Here is a 23614-nt window from a genome sequence, read left to right on the forward strand (position 1 = left end):
GATGAAACATAGTGAAGACACATTAAACAATTTAATGAAAATGAATGTTAATCAAAGATTGGAGCTCATTTGCAGCTGTGTAATATGTTTATTGCAGTTTTTTTTTCTTTGTGGTTGCTTAAATTCATAATAAAATAGGAGGAATTTCCTCTTTTGGCTAATCCCAATTCTTCCTGAGCAATATCTTTAAGCACTGTCACTTCATTCTTTTCTTGCAGGTTAATTCTTAGGACATCAGCATATTCCTCTTCAGACATAAGGAAGAAAACCTTTAAAGTCAGTTGACAAACAGTTTCTGTTTTCCACGTAACTCAAAGGGTGGAGCTCCCACACCACTGGGAGAAGAAGGAAGTGAAAGATGTTAAATACCAGGGCCAGCTCCCCTGCTCAGCCTGGAGGTCCTGCTTCTCAGTCAGCATGAAGGCTCTCCTCATTCTGGGGCTTCTCCTCCTCTCTGTCGCTGTCCAGGGCAAGGTCTATAAGCCATGTGAACTTGCCAGCACTCTGAAAAGACTTGGATTGGCTGGCTATAGGGGAGTCAGCCTGGGAAACTGTACGTTAACTCTTCCTCAAACTTCCAAATAGTTAGCCGGGTGTGGAACAGATGCTAATAGAGGATGAAGACTAAGCAAGGGACTTTGAGGGAATGGGCTTTTTTATTCCTTTGAGGGTCTGTACACTTACAATGGTGAAAAACATCAACTTGTTCCTTTAGAACCACATGGACCATGTGAAGGATTGATGCATGGGAGGGCCAAATTCTCTACCATTCTAAGCAGGCCAGGGCCTGTGGTACTTTCTAGTGCCACTACATTTGCCAGCTGGCACATGTAGGCTGACTGAGAGATACCTTTGAGCCCCTGGGGTATGTCTGCCAAGCCCTTGGTGTTCGACTTCAGCCATTTGCAGTTTGGAACTTGGGTTCTGCAAGCCTGAGTCATGCAGGATTTTTCTCAGTTTTAATCCCCCAACCAGGACATTGGGTTTTTAACAGCAAAGTTTTTTTAAAAAAATTACACTGAACTCTTAAAACAGGGAGAGTAGGAACCTATTTCCTCTCAATCAATATGTATAAAAAGATCCCTGAAATGCAGCATGAAATGACATTTTATTATTCTTACTCTAGATGATTATTTTTCATTTTCTTCCACAGAATTCAAGCTGTGCCCTAAGTAAAAGTTACTTTGTATTTTAGTCCATTTTGTCAATGTATTTGTCAGTGTATTTTTCAGATTGAGATCAAACATTTCCCCTCCATGACTATTTTTGAATGAATGAGCGAATGGCTAGATGGCTGGATGGATGACACAGTCTTTCCTATTTTATGACTCGTTGTCTGGATTCTAATTTGATATCCAAATTCACCTTTAGGTTTCGTAAGAAATTTTCTTTCTCCCTGAAAATGCTTATTTTTCTTAACAATAAGCATTTTTCCAATAGCATATGCATTTGCTGCTAATTACCAAACCCACTCAACAGCTCTGGTTATTTTCTTATTCTAGGCTGAATCTTACCGGAGGAATGGAAACAAGGGAAGGGTAATAGCAATGGAAGGAATAATTATTTTAATATTGTTTAAAATATGTTATCTTGTTTCATTAGTGTTACCAAATGATTTGCTAACAAAACAATTCTCTTAAGGGCCCTTTAACACCAAAGTGTGAAAATGTTTTACAAGTAAAATACATCCTTACACTTATAAAGTAGGTCGTTAGTAAAATAGAATTAAATAGAACTGATTTCTCTGTGAACTATAAGGCATGTGGTGTTGCTCTTTATTACTAAAAATATAATTTTTCAGGGGTGTGTGTGGTCAAATGGGAAAGCCATTGTAACACACAAGTTACAAACTACAGTCGTGAAGACCAAAGTAAAGACTATGGGGTATTTCAAATCAATAGCCGCTACTGGTGTGTTGATGGCAAAACCCCAGGAGCAGTTAACACCTGTTGTATATCATGCAACAGTAAGAGAAGATAATGTTGAGTGATGGCACAGGACCCATCTGGTTATACTTACAAGAACAGAGATTCAATACAAATGAAAGTGTCTTGAAGGGTTCATCAGGGACCTAGGGAAACTCTGTCTTAACTTCTAGAAACTCTTGATTATCCTCCTCATAATTCCTTAAGGAAGAAATTAAAGAGCTGATATCCTAAAAGGTTGCTATTTTCTAATATAAGAAAGTTTCTGCAATGACATATCACTTTATTATAACTGGGCTTGTTGATGCTTTGCAAACAACAATGGCATTCCTCCTACTTACCTTGTTTTGGGGAGATTTAGGGATAATTTGGTTGTGTAGGTTGTTTTGTTTGTTGGTTGGTTGGTTGGTTGCTTTTAATCTACCCTTCTCTATTGGAAAATAAAAATAGTAGTAGTTAACCAAAGAGGAGGAATATTTGTGGTCCTTCTTTTTATTTTTTTATTTTTTATTTTTTACAATAAAGTGCATATATTTAGAGTGTACAATTTGGTATCCCAATCTCCCAATTCATTCCCCCCCAACCCTCCCCACTTTCTCCACTTGGTGTCCATATGTTTGTTCTCTACATCTGTGTCTCTATTTCTGCTTGCAAACAGGTTGATTTGTACCATTTTTCTATACTCCACATATATGTGTTAATATACAATATTTGTTTTTCTCTTTCTGACTCACTTCACTCTGTATGACAGTCTCTAGGTCCATTCATGTCTCTACAAATGTTCCAGTTTCATTGCTTTTCACAGCTGAGTAATATTCCATTGTATATATGTACCATGTCTTCTTTATCCATTCATCTGCTGATGGACATTTAGGTTGCTTCCATGTCCTGGCTATTGGAAATAGTGCTGCAATGAACATTGGAGTGCGTGTGTCTTTTTGAATTATGGTGTTCTCTGGGTATATGCCCAGGAGTGGGATTGCTGGGTCATATGGTAGTTCTATTTTTAGTTTTGCAAGGAACCTCCATACTGTTCTCCATAGTGGCTGTTTCAATTTACATTCCCACCAACAGTGCAAGAGCATTCCCTTTTCTGCACACCCTCTCCAGCATTTACTGTTGGTAGATTTTCTGATGATGCCCATTCTAACCGGCATGAGGTGATACCTAATTGTAGTTTTGATTTGCATTTCTCTAATAATTAGTGATGGTGAGCAGCTTCTCACGTGCCTCTTGGCCATCCGTATGTCTTCTCTGGAGAACTGCCTATTTAGGTCTTCTGCCCATTTTTTGATTGGGTTGCTTGCTTTTCTGATATTGAGCTGGATGAACTGTTTATATATTTCAGAGATTAATCCTTTGTCTGTTGATTCGTTTGCAAATATTTTCTCCCAGTCTGAGGGTTGTCTTTTCGTCTTGCTTATGGTTTCCTTTGCTGTGCAGATGCTTTGAAGTTTCATTAGATCCCACTTATTTATTTTTGTTTTTATTTCCATTACTCTAGGGGGTGGATCAAAAAAGATCTTGCTGTGATTTATGTCGAAGAGTGTTCTTCCTATGTTTTCCTCTAGGAGTATTATAGTGTCTGGCCTTACATATAGGTCTTTAATCCATTTTGAGCTTATTTTTGTGTATGGTGTTGAGTGTTCTAATTTCATTCTTTTACATGTAGCTGTCCAGTTTTCCCAGTACCACTTCTTGAAGAGGCTGGCTTTTCTCCATTGTATATCCTTGCCTCCTTTGTCATAGATTAGTTGACCATAGTTTATCTCTGGGCTTTCTATCCTGTTCCATTGATCTGTGCTTCTGTTTTTGTGCCAGTACCATACTGTCTTGATCACTGTAGCCTTGTAGTATAGCCTGAAGTCAGGAAGCCTGATTCCACCAACTCTGTCTTTCCTTCTCGAGATTGCTTTGGCTATTCAGGGTCTTTTGTGTTTCCTTACAAATCGTAACATTTCTTGTTCTAGTTCTATGAAAAATGCCATTAGTAATTTGATGAGGATTGCATTGAATCTGTAAATTGCTTTGGGTAGTATAGTCATTTTCACAGCGTTGATTCTTCCAGTCCAAGAACATAGTATGTCCCTCCATCTGTTTGTGTCTTCTTTGATTTCTTTCATTAGTGTCTTACAGTTTTCTGAGTACAGGTCTTTTACCTCCTTGGTTAGGTTTATTCCCAGGTATTTTATTCTTTTTGTTGCAATGGTGAATGGGAATGTTTCCTTAATTTCTCTTTCTGATCCTTCATTGTTAGTGTATAGAAATGCAAGAGACTTCTGTGTGTTAATTTTGTATCCTGCAACTTTACCAAGTTCATTGATTGGCTCAAGTAGTTTTCTGGTGGCATCTTTAGGATTTTCTATGTATAGGATCATGTCATCTGCGAACAGTGACAGTTTGACTTCTTTCCAATTTGGATTCCTTTTACTTCTTTTTCTTCTCTGATCGCTGTGGCAAGGACTTCCAAAACTATGTTGAATAGTAATGGCGAGAGTGAGCATCATTGTCTTGTTCCTGAGCTCAGAGGGAATGCTTCCAGTTTTTCACCATTGAGAATGATGTTTGCTGTGGGTTTGTCATATACGGCCTTTATTAGGTTGAGGTAGTTTCCCTCTATGCCCACCTTCTGGAGAGTTTTTATCATAAATGGGTGTTGAATTTTGTCAAAAGCTTTTTCTGCATCTATTGAGACGATCATGTGGTTTTTATCCTTCAATTTGTTAGTATGGTGTGTCACATTGATTGATTTGTGTATATTGAAGAATCCTTGCATTGCAGGGATAAACCCCACTTGATCATGGTGTATGATCCTTTGAATGTGTTGTTGGATTCTGTTGGCTAGTATTTTGTTGAGGATTTTTGCCTCTGAATTCATCAGTGATATTGGTCTGTAGTTTTCTTTTTTTGTAGCATCTTTGTCTGGTTTTGGTATCAGGGTGATGGTGGCTTCATACAATGAGTTTGGGAGTGTTCCTCCCTCTGCAATGTTTTGGAAGAGTTTGAGAAGGCTGGGTGTTAGCTCTTCTCTAAATGTTTGGTAAAATTCACCTGTGAATCCATCTGGTGCTGGACTTTTGTTTGTTGGGAGATTTTTAATCACAGTTTCAATTTCATTACTTGTGATTGGTCTGTTCATAGTTTCTATGTCTTCCTGATTCTGTCTTGGAAGGTTATACCTTTCTATTTGTGGTCCTTTTTAAAGAATTGTTTTTACTGTATTTTTTTTGAGTTATTTATTTATTTATTTGGCTGTGTTGGGTCTTCATTGCTGCGTGCCTGGGCTAGTGGCAAGCAGGGGCTACTCTTTGTGGTGGTGCATGGGCTTCTCATCGTGGTGGCTTCTCTTGTTGTGGAACACGGGCTCTAGGCACGAGGCTTCAGTAGTTGCGGCACACGGGCTCAATAGTTGTGGCTCATGGGCTCTAGAGCACAGGCTCAGTAGTTGTGGCACACGGGCTTGGTTGCTCTGTGGTATGTGGGACCTTCTGGACCAGGGCTGGAACCCATGTCACCTGCATGGGGATTCTTAACCACTGCTCCACCAGGGAAGTCCCTATTATTTTTTAAAGATCAACAGAATTCCACTATATAAGCATTCGATGATTTATCAATCCAACTCTTACTATTAAGCACTTAGGCTGTTTCCATTTTCCTCTTTTATTAATTGCTATGAAGGACCTTGTACACACATCATTGGGTACATCTCTCTCTCTCTCTTTTTTTATTTTTATTTATTTATTATTTTTTGGGGGGTACACCAAGTTGAATCATCTGTTTTTATACACACATCCCCGTATTCCCTCCCTTCCTTGACTCCCCCCCCCTCGAGTCCCCCCCACCCTCCCCGCCCCAGTCCTCTAAGGCATCTTCCATCCTCGAGTTGGACTCCCTTTGTTATACAACAACTTCCCACTGACTATCTATTTTACAGTTGGTAGTGTATATATGTCTGTGCTACTCTCTCGCTTCGTCTCAGCTTCCCCTTCACCCCCTGCCCCCTCCCAAACCTCGAGTTCTCCAGTCCATTCTCTGTATCTGCATCCTTGTTCTTGTCACTGAGTTCATCAGTACCATTTGTAGATTCCGTATATGTGAGTTAGCATACAATATTTGTCTTTCTCTTTCTGACTTACTTCACTCTGTATGACAGACTGTAGTTCTATCCACCTCATGACATATAGCTCCATCTCATCCCTTTTTATAGCTGAGTAATATTCCATTGTATATATATGCCACATCTTCTTTATCCATTCATTTGTTGATGGGCATTTAGGTTGCTTCCATGTCCTGGCTATTGTAAAGAGTGCTGCAATAAACATTATGGTACAAGTTTCTCTTGGGATTATGGTTTTCTTTGGGTATATGCCCAGCAGTGGGATGACTGGATCATATGGTAGTTCTATTTGTAGTTTTTTAAGGAATCTCCAAATTGTTTTCCATAGTGGCTGTACCAACTTACAGTCCCACCAACAGTGCAGGAGAGTTCCCTTTTCTCCACACCCTCTCCAACATTTGTTGTTTCCAGATTTTGTGATGATGGCCATTCTGATCGGTGTGAGGTGATACCTCATTGTGGCTTTGACTTGCATTTCTCTGATGATTAGTGATGTTGAGCATCTTTTCATGTGTTTGTTGGCCATCTGTATGTCTTCTTTGGAGAAATGTCTATTTAGGTCTTCTGCCCATTTGTGGATTGGGTTATTTGCTTTTTTGGTATTAAGCTTCATGAGCTGCTTGTATATTTTGGAGGTTAATCCTTTGTCCGCTGCTTCATAGGCAATTATTTTTTCCCATTCTGAGGGTTGCCTTCTAGTCTTGTTTATGGTTTCTTTTGCTGTGCAAAAGCTTTTAAGTTTCACTAGGTCCCATTTGTTTATTCTTGATTTTATTTCCATGATTCTAGGAGGTGGGTCAAAAAGGATCTTGCTCTGATGGATGTCATAGACTGTTCTGCCTATGTTTTCCTCTAGGAGTTTTATAGTGTCTGGCCTTACATGTAGGTCTTTAATCCATTTGGAGTTTCTTTTTGTGGATGGTGTTAGGAAGTGTTCTAATTTCATTCTTTTCCCTGTTGCTGTCCCATTTTCCCAGCACCACTTATTGAAGAGGCTGTCTTTTTTCCATTGTATATTCGTGCCTCCTTTGTCAAAGATAAGGTGCCCATATGTGTTTGGGTTTACTTCTGAGTTCTCTATTCTATTCCATTGATCTTCCTTTCTGTTTCTGTGCCAGTACCATACTGTCTTGATCACTATGGCCTTGTAGTATAGTTTGAAGTCAGGAAGCCTGATTCCACCAACTCCATTTTTCCTTCTCAAGATTGTTTTGGCTATTCGGGGTCTTTTGCGTTTCCATACAAATCATAAGATTTCTTGCTCTAGTTCTGTGAAAAATGCCATTGGTAATTTGATCGGGATTGCATTGAATCTGTAAATTGCTTTGGGTAGTACAGTCATTTTCATGATGTTGATTCTTCCAATCCAGGAACATGGTATGTCCCTCCATCTGTTTGTGTCATCTTTGATTTCTTTCATTAGTGTCTTAAAGTTTTCTGCATACAGATCTTTTGCCTCCTTAGGCAGATTTATTCCTAGGTATTTTATTCTTTTTGTTGCAATGATGAATGGGAGCGTGTCCTTAATTTCTCTTTCTGCTCTTCCATTGTTAGTGTATAGGAATGCAAGAGATTTCTGTGCATTAATTTTGTATCCTGCTACTTTACTAAACTCATCAATGAGTGCTAGCAGTTTTCTGGTAGAGTCTTTAGGGTTTTCTATATATAATATCATGTCATCTGCAAAGAGTGACAATTTTACTTCTTCTTTTCCAATTTGGATTCCTTTTATTTCTTTTTCTTCTCTGATTGCTGTGGCTAAAACTTCCAAAACTATGTTGAATAATAATGGCGAGAGTGGACACCCTTGTCTTGTTCCTGTTCTTAGAGGGAGTTCTTCCAGTTTTTCCCCATTGAGAACGATGTTGGCTTTTGGTTTTTCATATATGGCTTTTATTATGTTGAGGTAATTTCCTTCCATGCCCATTTTCTGGAGAGCTTTTATCATAAATGGATGTTGAACTTTTCTCTCTTTTTTTTTAATGTTTATTTATTTTTTTGGCTGCATTGAGTCTTTGTTGCTGCACAGGGGCTTTCTCCAGTTGTGGGAAGCAGGAGATACTCTTCATTGCAGTGTGCAGGATTCTCAATGTGGTGGCTTCTCCTGTTGTGGAACACGGGCTCTGGGCATGAGGTAATTGTGGCAAATGGGCTCAATAGTTTCCGCATGTGGTCTCAGCAGCTGTGACCCATAGGTGTAGTTGCTCTACGGCATGTGGGATCTCCCTGGACCAGGGATCAAACCCGTGTCCCGTGCATTGGCAGGCGGATTGTTAATCACTGCGCCTCCAGGGAAGTCCCTTTTATTATTTCTTTAGGATAAATTTCCAGTAGTAGAATTGCTGAGCAAAAAACTGCTAGTGCAATTTCTGCTTGTTTGTTTTTGTTTTGTTTTGTTTTTGTTTTTTACAGTGCCTAGTAAAAAGAGAATCTTCTATCACTTTAGTTAATAATCCCAGAGCTTCCAAAGACTTTGGTAAATGAGAAACAGAATGCTTTATTTCATGGCAAATGGGCTGGAATGAAGAAAGAATTTACCCTCAACATTCACAGATACATGGACTCTTAAAAAATAATTTTAGCTGTTCTTTCCTCAGCGTAAGAGAATAAAGCTTGCTGAACCTAAACTTGCTGAACCAAAACTTAACATGAAATTTCTATGAATGCTGTCTTCATTTCTTACAACCTCTTTTTCAGCCTTGCTGAAAGATGACATCACTCAAGCTGTAGCATGTGCAAAGAAGATTGTCAGTAAGCAAGGACTTAGAGCATGGTATTTTTTTTTCCCTCCCAGTTTCATTGAGATGTAACTGACATATAACACTGTATAAGTGTCAGGTCCACAGCATAATGATTTGACTTACATACATCATGAAATGATTATCACAATAAGTTTAGTGAACATCCATTAACTTGTATGGATACAAAATTTAAAAAATAGAGGAAAAAATGTTTGTGTGTGACGAAGTCTTAGGATTTACTCTCCCAACAACTTTCATATATAACATATAGCAGTGTTAATTATATTTATTATGTTGTAAATGACATCCCTAATATTTATTTACCTTATAACTGGAAGTTTGTAGTACCTTTGACTGCCTTCATCCAATTCCGCACCCCTCACCTCACCCACAACCCCCACCTCTGCTGACTACAAATCTGACCTCTTTTTCTATGAGCTTGTTTGTATGTTTGTTTGTTCACGTTTGAAGTATAATGGACCTACAACACTATGTTAGTGCCTCTTACAGAGCATCGTATGTGTTAAGCATTAAAGGGGAGAGCTGTTTTACCCTACTTTTATGAGAGAAGTGAGCGAATATTTCCAGAGACCAAAGGATGCTACAGAGAACTGAAAATTGCAGCTTCAGATTTATGCTAAACAACATATTACATAGAAACAACCTATTTAAACTGATTCGGAATCTTATTCTTTTAAACTTCAATTTATTTTAGGGGATTTCTAGAGTTTTTAAGATTCTCCACACTCTACCAATTCCTTGACCTCTCTTGAAATCATGTTTGGAATTAAGTAAATGTGGAATGCACTTGGCAGTTGTGTTTGTGGACTACACAGGACTCAACATTTTTGTTCAGCATTCTGTGCTCTAATAAAGGCTTGGGGGAGATGGGAATTACTTGGTATACATATCACCACTTAATAAATAGGAATACTTGAATCTACCTATAGCTTGTATTTCATATAGTGATAAAATATTTTGTTTTCCCAAAGGATTTGAAGTAAGCATATCACATTGAAGATATGTTTTAAACTTATTACCACTTGTTTCATCTTTCTCTACAGGGAGGCATGGAAAACTCATTGTCAAAACCAAGATCTCAGCTCTTATGTTAAGGATTGCAGACTGTACCTGAGGAGTTTTCTTTCTTCAGTTCATTTTGTCTGTTTTTCATATTAAGGAAGTAATATTTGAATGAAGGGTCATTCTACCATTCTTGCAAACAAATAATGTTTTTACAGAAGCAGGAGCTTATGGTCTTTCTTCTAAGAGGCTTTACATTTCCCTCATGGGTTTATTGTTTGATATTACACCAACAATATTTTTCAGTTTGCTAATAGAACTAATGCTGGTGAATATTTGTCTAAAATCTTAATTATCAAATGTATCTGCAGTACATTCAGTTCCTAATCAAAGAAATAACCCAGACTTAATCTTGAATGATACAAGCACTCCCCAATATGTGATAAAAATATAACAAAGAAATATCTTTAAACAAATTGATCTTAAGCAAAATCTCAGCTGTGTATGAATGTGACCCCTGCATTTATTCTGACATCTGCAAAAACAGTAAAAGATAACTAGTCTTTGTTAGGCAGTTACCTGATTTCTGGTCAGGTAACTAAGATCCCAAAAGCAGTGCCGTGGGGTCAAAATAAATAAATAAATAAATAAGCTACAAGGATAGATTGTACAATACAGGGAATATAGCCAATATTTTATAATAACTCTAAATGAAATATAACCTTTAAAAATTGTGAAATACTATGTGGTACACCTGAAACTTCTATAATATTGTACATCAACTATGCCTGAATAAAGAAAAAAAAGATCTAGAGTCTGGGAGTTGAACTAATGAGAGACACAAAGAAAGCTAAGCCAATTTAAGAATCAGTAGTTCTTAGCTCTAGGGAAAATAAAATCTTGCATATGAGAAGGGAGTAATTGTATTTCTGGCTATGTAAATACTGAGTATTAATCTGGAAAGGTATATATAATTACATTGGAAGGATGAGTTTTAGAGAAATGTGCCATGAGTGATGGAGGTGGAGGAGGAGGAATAGAACTTAATCCTTAACTTCCATCCTGGGAATCAGTATCTTAAAATGGAATAGTCCAGGAGGAGCAATACAAGCCTAATACTTACAAGCATGGTAGTAAATATAAAATTCTTTGGGGGGTGGGGGGTGGTGCCACACAGATTGTGGGATCTCAGTTCCCGACCAAGAATTGAACCTGGGCCACAGCAGTGAAAGTGCCAAGTCCTAACCACTAGGCAACCAGGGAACTCCCTAAACTTCTTAACATTAAGCTAAAAGAGTAGAAAATGGTTGCATGTGAAGGGGGAGAAATGCGGAGTTATGAGTATGAGTCAAAAATTATCTGCACTCTGGCTGTAGAATTTAATTTAAGTTTTAGAAGAGAGAGATATATCATTTTTCGACATAATCTCCTTGCTTTTCAATACTCTTTGTCCATCTGTCATCAAGCTTTCGTATTCCCTCATTAAAAAATGTTTTCGGCTGAGCAGCGAGTGATGAATGCACCACTCTCTTCACTTCTTCACCAGAAGTGAATCTTCATCCTCATAGAGCTGTTTTCAGAGGACCAAACAGGTGAAAGTCTGATGGAGGAAGATCAGGACTATAGGGAGGATGCTTTAACACCTCAAAATGAAGTTTTTGCAGAGTGTCAACAGTGTGGGCAGAAGTGTGTGGATGTGCACTCCCTCAGACCACAAAAAACAAATCACTGCACCATGCTCTTCTTGCATGCAAATCACAAGTGGGGCATCCATTTTTGCTTGCACCACAGTTACAAATGAATGGATGTAACACATTCACACCTGCACAATAGTGACTGGGGAGACAATAGCCTTGGATGGAAAGCGCTGATAAGACACTGTGGCCTACAGAAGTTTTAATATAACCACAGTGCAGATAATTTTTGCCTAAACCTCATACATCTTTCATAACAAACCTTGGAGAACTATCTGACTCTGTAAACATTGGGAATTTATAACTTTGTTAAAATTTAAAATGATTTAAAATATAATTTGCATAATAGACATGAATTTAATGGGAGAACATTGTATCTATGAATGACTTAGTCACTCCTGATTATATCTTTTAGTAATTCCCTGTAGCGACTTCTAAGAAAATAAGTCTGCTAAATAGAAGTTCAAGACATATGCTCAGGGCTTAGTTATGATTAGTGCTACACAAAGAGCCCAGTTATCATCTGGAATATCATTCTGCATTTCAGTTAATATCCTGAGGTGAAACTAAGCAACAGAGGAAGTGAGTTACTTTTAAAACTGATCAAACTTTGATATGGATTTTTACTTCATTCTCAGAATAAGAGTTGAAATTTGGTTTGTGAACGTGATTGTATTAAATTAATAGGTATAAGTAAGGCATAATTTTTTATCAAAAACACTAAGCAAAATCTCCAACAAACATTGCTTTCCCTCTTTGGCTAATGTATCCTAATCTCTGATGGTTTCTTCAGTCAGCCATTGATACGGCTCCGTCCTGGTGCTTCTTGGATGTATCCGATCTCTGCCTCTGAGCTGTCACTCTTCAGGCTTCTCTCCCCTACTCTGAGTCATTCTTCTGCACCTCTGGATATCCTGATATGAATAAATCTATATTCTTTCCTGTTTATTCATATGAAAATGGTCCCAGAGTCTTTCTCTTTTTGGATGGGGAGCTGCATTGCCTCTTTGTTGTTGCGAGCGGGCTTTCTCTAGTTGCTATGAGCAGGGGCTTCTCATTGCAGTGGCTTCTCTCTCTTATTGTGCACCATGGGCTCTAGGCTCGTGGGTTTCAGTAGTTGTGGCATGTGGGCTCTAGAGCACAGATTAGTAGGTGAGGCCCCTGGGCTGAGTTGCTCATCTGCATGTGGGATCTTCCTGGACAAGGGATTGAATCCAGGTCCCCTGCACTGGCAGGTGGATTTTAAACCACACGCCACCAGGGAAGTCCCAAAATGACCCCAGGATCTTGAATCCTGAGGCTGAACCTGTGTTGGGGCTCTCTGCTGTCCTCCCATGGCTGGTCACATAGATTTGAGACCTGACCCTTGGAAGACCTGACTGCTGTACTGGAATCATGTGGGATTGGAGAGGAAGAAAAATCTCAGAATGCCCAGCTTGGGGTAATGTACCAAATAATCGGAGAGATGCATTCCATCAATTGATACTTATTGAACATGTAACTGTTGTAGGCAGTGTTCTAGGTGTTTGGATTGGAGTGTAAACAAGAGTAAAAAATTTCTTCCCTTCTTCCTGTAAGGATAGTGACCCAGCATGGTGTGTCAGAGATGTAGCACAGTAAAGAAGCTGTCCAGATGTGGAAGAAAGAGTGGCCCAATGAGGGGTATCAAAGCATGAGTGGAGGGCATCTATTCCATGGTGTGGCAGTGTTGGGAAACTGGTTACATACAGGCAAATTGATCAAATATACATACGCATGTGCTAAGGATATAGTTAAGGATATGAAGGACAGTGGGTGCCAGGTGTCTCACTATCATACAAGGGAGTTACCAACATGAAAAAGGAAAAAACTAGAATTAAGCTTGTGATGTGGGATTGGAACTGGAGGTATGGTATGAATTCAATTTAAATAGATAAATATTATGTAAATACATATATCCTCTATCTCTGTCCATTAATGGGTCCTGGGGACAGTGACACCCTAGTGCCCAGAGTGTAGCAGGAATTGGCAGCAGCAGACAGGACTCCGAGGCTATAAGCAGGAAACAATGTTTATTGTACCGGCACAGGCTCAGCGGATTCATATCCAAAGGCTGAGCCCTGAACACAGCGGGGCCTCACCTTATATATTTTCATTAAATTCCTGTACATTGGAATTTTTGTGTCTCCCAAATAATATAACAAGCAAACGAACATATAACCTGATTGGGTACATCCCCTTGTATGGCCTCTGGGCCATTGCTAAGTTACAGAGTTAGGCGGGAGTTACATAGTAACAGAACCATGTGAGAAGGTCTTCACAGTTAATGGGCACATAATGTTAACGGCAGGATCCAACTGCATTCCTTTCTAGTTGAGTTATCGCCTCCGGTTCGTAGTGTTGTCCTGGGGGAGCTCCCACCACAAGAGCTTGTTTTTTAAATACCATTATCCACTATGAAGAATAGGGCTCTTTGGAGAAATGGCTGATTCCAGGCTGAAGCAGGGAAAGAACAAGGTCAACCTTAGAATATCTACACCAAAGAACAAAGTTGTCCAAAGAATGATGTGATGGGGGCATGTCAGAATGACACAGAAGGTAGATTGCAGAGGCTCTGGTGGCTAAATCAGGGACAATATGAACATCAAAATAAATGATAGTAATGGATTATGACTCATTATAATTTGAATAAAGTAGGAAGCCAGGGGTCCACACTGATAGACTAGTAACAACACACATTGATATTTTGAGGAGGAACAAACTTTCTCAAAGTACATTAACCTCTCCCAAATCCTTCACAGAGGAGGTGACTTGTAGACACCATCTTAATCAAATGATCAATGTGACCATCATCAGTAAAAGAACATTTCAAAACTGCATGTCACCTGAATGGATGCAAGAAGAGCACAATATCACATCTGTGGTATCCCTGCCAAAGATGAATAACCTAGTCTAATCAAGTGAATATCAGAAATACCTTTGGTTGTTTCTCAACATAGCTGGTTTGCAGTCTTCAAAAGTGTTAAAGTCAGAAAGGTCAAGAAAAAAAGTGAAGTGATCTAGATTGACAGAAACTGAAAACCATAACAACCAAATATAACACATGATTCTGAATTAGACCTTTAATTAAGAAGGACTTATGGGGAGGGGACAATTGATGAAGTGGAATAGGACCTGATGATGAGGTGGTCTCAATCTGTCAGTGTTACCCTCCTGATTTGGATGAAGTTTTGTGGTTATGTGGGAATTACACACTGAAGGATTCAGAGCCACTGGGCACCATGTTGACAGTGTATACTCAAACTGTTCAGAAAACATAATGGCTGTACCATTTGGAGAAAGATTGAGATTATGTCTGTGTCTTTAAAAAGCAGGAAAAACTCTATTCTTTCAAAAGTTATACTTCAGCAAGAAGAGACAAAGAAATGAATAAGTAAAACATGTCTATGAAATGATTGTAGGCTAGAGCCCTGGGGAACTCCCACAGTTCACAATCAAACAACAGAGAAACAGCCAGCCCAGAGGGACTGAGAAGGAGCCGTCATTAAGACAGGATGTAAAGGAGGAGAAGCTGAGGGAGAAAAGATTTCTAGGAGTATCAGTATGATGTGGTTCACTGTGTCCAATGCTGCTGAGAGATCAAGTAAGATGACAGAATACAGGTGATCACTAGCATTGGCCCCAAGGCATCATGGAGGGAGTTGTGTTGGAGCAGTTTTCAGCTAAGTGAGGATAGCAGTCAGATTCAGAACCGTTGAAAAGAGGAAGGGAGGTGAGGATGTGGAGTTGGTGAAGATAGGTATCTCATCCCAGGAGTGCTGCTGTAAAAGAGAGGAGAATGTGTTGTAACTGGAGGGTTATGTAGAGTCCATGGAGAGCTCTTTTTAAGATGGAGGGTTTCCAGGGCAGTTTGAACAAGGATGGGGGTGATCCAGCAAAGAGGGTGAAACTCAGGGTGCAGGAAACACTCAGCCTAAATTGGTGAGAGGGCTGCGGTGAAGATTGCATTCGGACACACTGCCACTGGGAGGAGCAGAGGCCCTTCAGGCTAATAATAAATGAGAAGGAAGAGAGGATGGGCCCAGGGAAAGATGTGACCTCTGTTACAGTGGTGAGCAGGGGAGAACTTTGTATGAGGTTGCTTCTGTTGTCTCAGTGTCATATGAGGCCAGGGCACCCACTGAGAGCAGGGAGTGTGGAAGGCCAGTGGTTGGGCGTGTGTGCTGGGAGGTTGAAATGAGAAGAGAGGGTGGTTTGGCCTGAAGCGATCCGCCACTGGAGCTTACAGGCTCTTTGGCGGGGCTAATGGCAGACTCTGGGAGGGCTCACACCAATGAGTACTTCCCAGAACTTCTGCTACCAGTGTCCTTGTCCCTGCGGTAAGCCACAGCTGCCCCCTGCCTCTGCAGGAGACCCACCAACACTAGCAGTCTGTTGCATCTGCAGACATGGATTTCAACCAGCTGGAGGTATTCCTGACTGCTCAAACCAAAAAGCAAGGTGGGATCTGACCAAGCTGCTGTCAGTTCCAAATCCTGGAAGAGTCATAAGACAAAAATTCAAGAGAGCCACACGAACCAGAGCCGCGAGACAGTGGGCTTCCAGGCTTGAGCTGGAGGGTTGATGGCAAATCGCAGTCAAGACACTCAGCTCAAATACACACACCTGTTGCCATAATGGAGCTGCACCTAGGGAAACGTGGACAGGCTGTGCTGTGTGACCTGCAGGATCTTAGTTCCCCGACCAGGGATCAAACCCGTGCCCCTGGCATTGGGAGCCTGGAATCTTGGCCACTGGACCTCCAGAGAAGTCCCCACATGTACCATTTATAGAAAGGTTTTAAAAATATCCAGGTCACTTATAAAACATGCATGGGATGGTAAATAGTAGGTACCTCTGAGGAGTGGAGAGAGGAAAATGAGATAAGGAAAGAAAACAGGGGCACAGTGTAAACTCTTATTACTTAAAAAATATCCAAAAACAGAAAGAAAATCTGAGTGTGTGTGCATTGTGGGGAAGAAGAGGTACTCACAGGAATTTAGCCTAAGGAAACAACCTGAGATCCTACAAATATTTATTTATGTAAATATTTATTATGGTATTTATGTGATGGAAAATTGGAAACACCTGAATGTCCAGTAATAGGTGAATGAATGGGGACCAGTGAGGGAGAATAAATGAAGAACCATATAAATGGTTAGATCCACTCTATGAAATACTCTATAATCAACTTTTTTTAAAAAATAAATGTTTTTAACAGATTATTTAGTGATATTAGAAAATGAGATAATGTTCAGTGTGGGGAAAAAAGCAAAGTACAGAACCGTATATAAGTATGTGTAGTATAATCCAAATTTTAAAAACTTTTATTGTAAGATACATATAAAATCCACTTTTAATGACATTTAGTACATTCACAATGTGCAACCATGATAATTCAAATTTTAGAAGTACATATTTACTTGAATTGGAAAAAAATGTCCCCCAAAATACACAAGAAATCTTCTCAGAGATTATGTTTATGTGATGGAGATATCTGTATTTCTTATTCTTTATCTATTCTAGTACTTTCCACATTTCCACATGCCTTGTTTTTTTGTTTTCCTATTCCTAAAGAGTGATCCTAAGCTTGAAAGTAGTAATGTTTATTTCTTTTGTTTTCAATTATTTAAATAAAATGTTTCTTTTCTCTTTATTTTGAAATGTTGTACAAAGACTTGAATAATTCATTTTTCGCATGTGTCCAAGAAAATCCTATGCTGCATCAGGTTAATAATAAGGAAAAAAGGTTAATTAAGAAATTGAATGAGGGACTTCCCTTATGGCTCTGTGGTTGAGAATCTGCCTGCCAGTGCAGGGGACATGGGTTCAAGCCCTGGTTGGGGAAGATCCACATGCTTTGGAGTAACTAAGTCTGTGTACCACCACTACTGAGGCTGTGTGCCACAACTACTGTGCTCTAGGGCCCGCTAGCCACAACTACTGAAGCCCACGTGCCTAGAACCCATGCTCTGCAACAAGAGAAGCCACTTCACTGAGAAGCCCGCACACCACAACCGAAGAGTAGCCACCACTCGACACAAGTAGAGAAAGCCTGCACGCAGCAACGAAAACCCAAGACAGCCAAAAAATAAAAATAAAAAAACGAACAAACAAGTAAACTACTATATGTCTTGTAGTATACACAAAGCCATGAAAAAAAAAAGAAAGAAATTGAATGAGGTTTAGAATTAAACTCTTTGATAATGTATTAGGTTCTTTTTTGTTATTGGACAACATTCTAAAAAGTTAAGGTTATCATTTCATTGAGGATTTAAAATTTATTACTAAATACTTGTGTTATTAAAAAAAAAGAAAGAAAAAAGAAATGAGAGGAGAAGTGAATAGTGATGGCCGTTTTGGAGAGTGGGAACACCAACACAGAAGCATTGCAGAGGAGTGAATAAGATGACCAGGCAGACCTGAAGGCCCATTTGAGATCTGTGGTTATGAATTTAAAGTGAGAGGAATTCCCTGGCGGACCAGTGGTTAGGACTCCGTGCTTTCACTGCTGAGGGTGAGGGTTCAATCCCTGGTGGGGGAACAAAGATCCCATTAGCCATGTGGTGCACCCCCACCCCCCAAAAAAACAAAAAAGTGAGATCTGTCAGCATGCTTATGGAGTTTTCTCAGGCAATATCCAGCTCTTGTGGCACAGGTAGGGATGCAGGAAACACTGTGTGAGAACACACATGTATTTCTTCAGAGACACTAAATGGCTCTAAACAATGAAAGACAAGGTATGAATTTCAAAGCTTTTAATGAAAATATTTGTACTTTTTACAGCATGCATAATTTTATTCGTATGGTTAATTAGCAATTCTTTCAATACTTGCAAACTCATCTGCCTCTGAATTTACTCATAATGCATGCATCTAAGTTAATAACATGAAGGAAAAGCAACTGCCCATGTAATCCCTCCTTATATTCCTTCATGATCAGCAGGATGCATAAATGAGTTCTTTAAAAGGGGCTAAAATAGTCTGATATATGAATCATTTATTTTTAAAGCTGTGTAAATGCAGCATTTCTAAGAAAACATTTAAACCAAAGGTCACACTTTCTGAGAACCAGATTCTTAATTCAGGCTGTTTCCATTTTTAGCCATTGGGCATTCTGCTCCTGTTTAAATTGTATATTGCCCAACAAAGACTGGTTCTCTTTTACTGTTTTTGGAAATGACAGAACATATGAAAGGGTCATATGCATATACAGGTGGGATTTTGCCTAAGATCATTTTGTTTAAAGATATTCTTTTGTTACATTTGTATTGCATATTGGGGAGTGCTTGCATCATTCAAGAGTAAGTCTGGGTTATTCCTTTGATTAGGAACTGAATGCACTGCAGATATATTTGATAATTAAGATTTTAGAGAAATATTCACCAGCATTAATTCTATTAGCAAACTGAAAAATATTGTTGGCCTAATATCAAACAATAAATGCATGAGGTAAGCTTTAAGCCTCTTAGAAGAAAGACCATATGCTCCTGTTTCTGTAAAAACATTATTTGTTTGAAAGAATGGTAGAATGAGCTTTCACTCAACTATTACTTCCTTAATATGAAAAAGAGGCAAAATGAGCTGAAGAAAGAAAAGCCCCCAGTTACAGTCTGCAACCCTTAAGATAAGGCCCGACATCTTTGCCCCGACAATGAGTTTTCCATGCCACCCTGTAGAGAAAGATGAAACAAGTGGTAATAAGGTTAAAACTTATATTCATTGTAATATACCTACTTCAAATCCTTTGGGAGAACAAAATAAATTATCAACATGAAATACAAGCTATAGGTAGATCCAAGTACTGCTATTTATTACATGGAGATAAGTGTACCAATACTTCCCGTCTCCCCCAGGCCTTCACTAGAGCACAGAATGCTGAACAAAACTGTTGAGCTCCGTGTAGGCCACAAACACAACTGCCAAGAGCATTCCACATTTACTTAATTCCAAACATGATTTCAAGAGATGACAAGGAACTGGTAGCGTGGGGGAATCTTAAAAACTCTAGACATCCCCTAAAATAAACTGAGGAGGAAAAGAATAAAGCAGATTGTTTCTATGTAATATGTTGTTCAACATAAATCTAAGGCTGCAATTTTCAGTTCTCAGGAGCATCCTTTGGTCTTTGGAGATATTCCCCCACTTCTCTCATAGCAGTAGGGTAAAACAGCTCTCCCCTTTCAGGCCTAACACACAGCATGCTCTGTAAGAGGCACTAAAACACTGTTGTGGGTCCATTATACTTCAAACATGAACAAACAAACATACAAACTCACAGAAAAAGAGGTCAGATTTGTGGTTGCCAGAGGTGGGGGTTGTGGGTGGGGTGAGGGGTGGGAATTGGATGAAGGCAGTCAAAGGTACTACAAACTTCCAGTTATAAGGTAAATAAATACTAGGGTTGTCATGTACAACATGGTAAATATAATTAACAGTGCTGTATGTTATATAGGAAAATTGTTGAGAAAGTAATTCCTAAGACTTTATCACACACAAACATTTTTTTCTTCTATTTTTTAAATTTTGTATCCATATGAGATAATGGTTCTTCACTAAACTTATTGTGACAATCATTTCATGATGTATGTAAGTCCAATCATTATGCTGTGGACCTTACACTTGTACAGAGTTATATGTCAGTTACATCCCAATAAAACCGGAAGGGGAAAAAAGACATACCATGCTGTGATGCCTTGCTGACTGACAATCTTCTTTGCACATGCTACAGCTGGACGGATGTCATCCTGCAGCAAAGCTGAAAAAGAGGTGGTGAGAAATGAAGACAACATTCATAGCAATTTCATGTTAACTTTAGATTCAGCCAGCTTTATTCTCTTAGGCTGAGGAAAGTACAACTAAAAGTACTTTGTAAGAGTTCGTGTATCTGTCACTGTTGGGGGAAAACTCTTTCTCCATTCCATCCCATTTGCCATGAAATAAAGCATTCTGTTTCTCATTTACCAAAGTCACAGGAAGCTCTGGGATTATTAACTAATGTGAAAGAAAGTTCTCTTTTTACTATGCACTGTAAAAAAAACCAAACCAAAACCAAAACAAACAAACAAGCAGAAACCGATCTAGCAGTTTTTTGCTCAGCAATTCTACTACTGGAAATTTATCCGAAACAAATCATCAGAGATGTATCCAAAGACGTATGTATAAGGTGTTTCATAGCAATTATAAAAGGGGAAAATGGAAATGGCCTAAGTGCTTGACAGGAAGAGTTGGATTGATAAGTTATAGAATTTTTATATACTAGAATTCTGTTCATCTTAAATAAATAATAGATTGGTATTTGTTGACAAAATTAATTTTGTGTAATAAAGAGCAACTTGTAAAGCAGTAAATAGAGTACAACTTCATTTTCGTTGAAACGCACATTGCTTACGTTTGTATGTGGGTACATACGTGCCCAATATAGCTTTACATTCATATACGTGAGTGATGTCTATCCTGAAAGAATACGTGTGCCAAAAGTTGCCAGTGGTCTTACATCTCTGGGTAGTAAGAAATTTTATTCAATGACCACAGATTATAACATACTACAAAATATTTTTTTAAATACATTAACTGGATACAAAAGAATATTCTAAGACTAATCTCTATTAGAAATTTTAATATTTAAAAATTTAACAATATCGATTTTTCAAAGCTTCCCCAATATTTTATGCACTAAGACTCCCACATGTTATCTCTACTTTAAAGGAACTCAACAGAATATTTGTTTCATTTCAATTAAACAAATCCATAAATTAACTTGTTAGAATGACAATGTTTATATAGGAGCTTTAATTTTTGCAGATGCAAACTAAGGAATTTAGAGATGAAATGTCATAATGTTTCTAACTCACTTTGAAATCACTCCGCCAAAAAAAAAATATATAAATATACACACACATAATGTATACATAAAAGAAGTAAATATGATGAAATGTTAACAGCTGTTAAAGTACATGATGAGCATATTGATGTTTATTATACTAATGTTTCTAATTTTCCACATCTTTGAAACATTTTCTAATAAAAAGTAAAAACGATTTTTTAAAAAGGACCACAGATATTGCTCCTCCTTGGCTAACTACTAATCCTTTTGTTTTCCAATAAAGGAGGGTAGATTTTAAGAAAATTTTTTTACGAAGACCACACAACGAAAGCATCCCTAAAACTTCCCAAACAAAGCAAGTGGAGAAACGGCATTATCCTTACAAAGCATCAACACGTCCACTTATAATACAGTGATAGGTCACTCCAGAAACTTTCGTATATTAGAAAACAGCAACCTTTTAGCATACCAGCTGTTTAATTTCTTGCTTAAGGAATGATGAGGAGGATAATAGTTTCTAGAAGCGAAGACAGAGTTTTTCTAGGTCCCTGATGAACCCTTCAAGACCTTATCATTTGCATTGCATCTCTGTTCTCGTAAGTATAACCAGATGGGTTCTGTGCCATCACTCAACATTCTCTTGTCTTACCGCTGCAGGGTATACCACAGCCGTTAACTGCTCTTGGGGTTTTGCCATCATTGCACCAGTAGCGGCTATTGATTTGAAATATCCCATAATCAGTGCTTCCGTCTCTATTGTGGTTTATAGCTCGTGTGTTATAACTGCTTTCCCATCTGGCCAAACACACCCCTGAAAAAAACATATTTTTAGTCATAAACAGCAACACCACAGGACTTACAGTTCATAGCATAATCCGTTCTACTTAGCTAATTCTATTTTACTAACGATTTACTTTATAAGATGTATTTTAGAACATGTTCACATTCTGGTGCTAAAGGGCCCTTAGGAGAATTCTTTTGTTAGAAAATCATTTGGTAATGCTAATGAAACAAGATAACATATTTCTTAAAATATTAAAAAGCTGTTTCCTCCATTGCTATTACCCTTTGCCTGCTCCTATCCCTCAGGTACGATTCAGCCTAGAATAGAAAAATCAGCGGAGTTGTGGAGTGGGTTTGGTAATCAGCAGCAGATGCATATGCGGATGGAAAAATGCTTTCTATTAAGAAAAGTAAGGATTTTCCTGGCAGAATGGAAATTTCCTATGATACCTAAAAGTGAATTTGGATATCAAATTAGAATCCGGACAGCAGAAGTCATAGAACAGGAAAGATTGTGTTATCCATCCATCCATCAAGCCATTTGCTGATTCATTCAAAAATAGTTCTGGAGGGGGAATATCTGAATTCAATCCGAAAAATATACTGATTACATCGACAATTATGGACTAAAATCCAAAGTAACTTTTACTTAGGGCACAGCTTGAATTCCGTGGAAGAAAATGAAAAATAATCATCTAGAGTAAGAATAACAAAATGTCATTTCATGCTGCATTTCAGGGATCCTTATATACATATTGATTGAGGGGAAATAGGTTCCTACCCTCTGTGTTTTAAGAGTTCAATATAATTCTTAAAAACCTTTGCTGTTAAAAACCCAACATCATGGTTGGGGGATTAAAACTGAGAAAAATCCTGTATGACTCAGGCTTGCGGAACCCAAGTTCCAAACTGCAAATGGCTGGAGTCGAACACCAAGGGCTTGGCAGACATACCCCAGGGGCTCAAAGGTATCTCTCAGTCAGCCTACATGTGCCAGCTGGCAAATGTAGTGACACCAGAAAGTACCACAGGTCCTGGCCTGCTTAGAATGGTAGAGAATTTGGCCCTCCCATGCCTCAATCCTTCACACGCTCCATGTGATTCTAAAAGAACAAGTCGATGTTTCTCACCACTGTAAGTGTGCAAACCCTCAAAGGACTAAAACGTCCATTCCCTCAAAGTCCCTTGCTTAGTCTTCATCCTCTATTAGCATCTGTTCGGCACCCGGCTAACTATCTGGAAGGATGAGGAAGAGTTAACTTACAGTTTGCCAGGCTGACTCCCCTATAGCCAGCCAATCCAAGTCTTTTCAGAGTGCTGGCAAGTTCACATGGATTATAGACCTTGCCCTGGACAGCGACAGAGAGGAGGAGAAGCCCCAGAATGAGGAGAGCCTTCATGCTGACGGAGAAGCAGGACCTCCAGGCTGAGCAGGGGAGCTGGCCCTGGTATTTAACATCTTTTCACTTCCCTCTTCTCAGAGCCGTT

At 38.8% G+C, this 23614-nt stretch overlaps 1 protein-coding gene and 1 pseudogene across 2 annotated transcripts in view; one reads left to right on the plus strand and one right to left on the minus strand.

Moving 5' to 3' along the window:
* The window catches only part of LOC130856515 (lysozyme C, milk isozyme-like), a 33884-nt gene extending 10270 nt beyond the window's left edge, over window positions 1-23614 (minus strand). The window contains exons 1-4 of one of the 2 annotated variants that reach the window (XM_057740941.1): window positions 23391-23603; window positions 21993-22154; window positions 20200-20275; window positions 18262-19190 (exon numbers count right to left, since the gene is read on the minus strand). In XM_057740941.1, the coding sequence (XP_057596924.1) occupies window positions 19124-19190; window positions 20200-20275; window positions 21993-22154; window positions 23391-23526 (441 nt within the window). In that variant the 5' untranslated portion in view covers window positions 23527-23603 and the 3' untranslated portion in view covers window positions 18262-19123. Of the gene's footprint in view, window positions 1-18261; window positions 19191-20199; window positions 20276-21992; window positions 22155-23390 lie in introns of those variants that run through there. The other variant, XM_057740940.1, reaches the window with a different exon arrangement.
* Window positions 361-9898, plus strand: LOC130856516 (lysozyme C, tracheal isozyme-like; annotated as a pseudogene).

Source organism: Hippopotamus amphibius, chromosome 7 (assembly GCF_030028045.1).
Source record: "Hippopotamus amphibius kiboko isolate mHipAmp2 chromosome 7, mHipAmp2.hap2, whole genome shotgun sequence".
NCBI classification, from domain to species: domain Eukaryota; kingdom Metazoa; phylum Chordata; class Mammalia; order Artiodactyla; family Hippopotamidae; genus Hippopotamus; species Hippopotamus amphibius.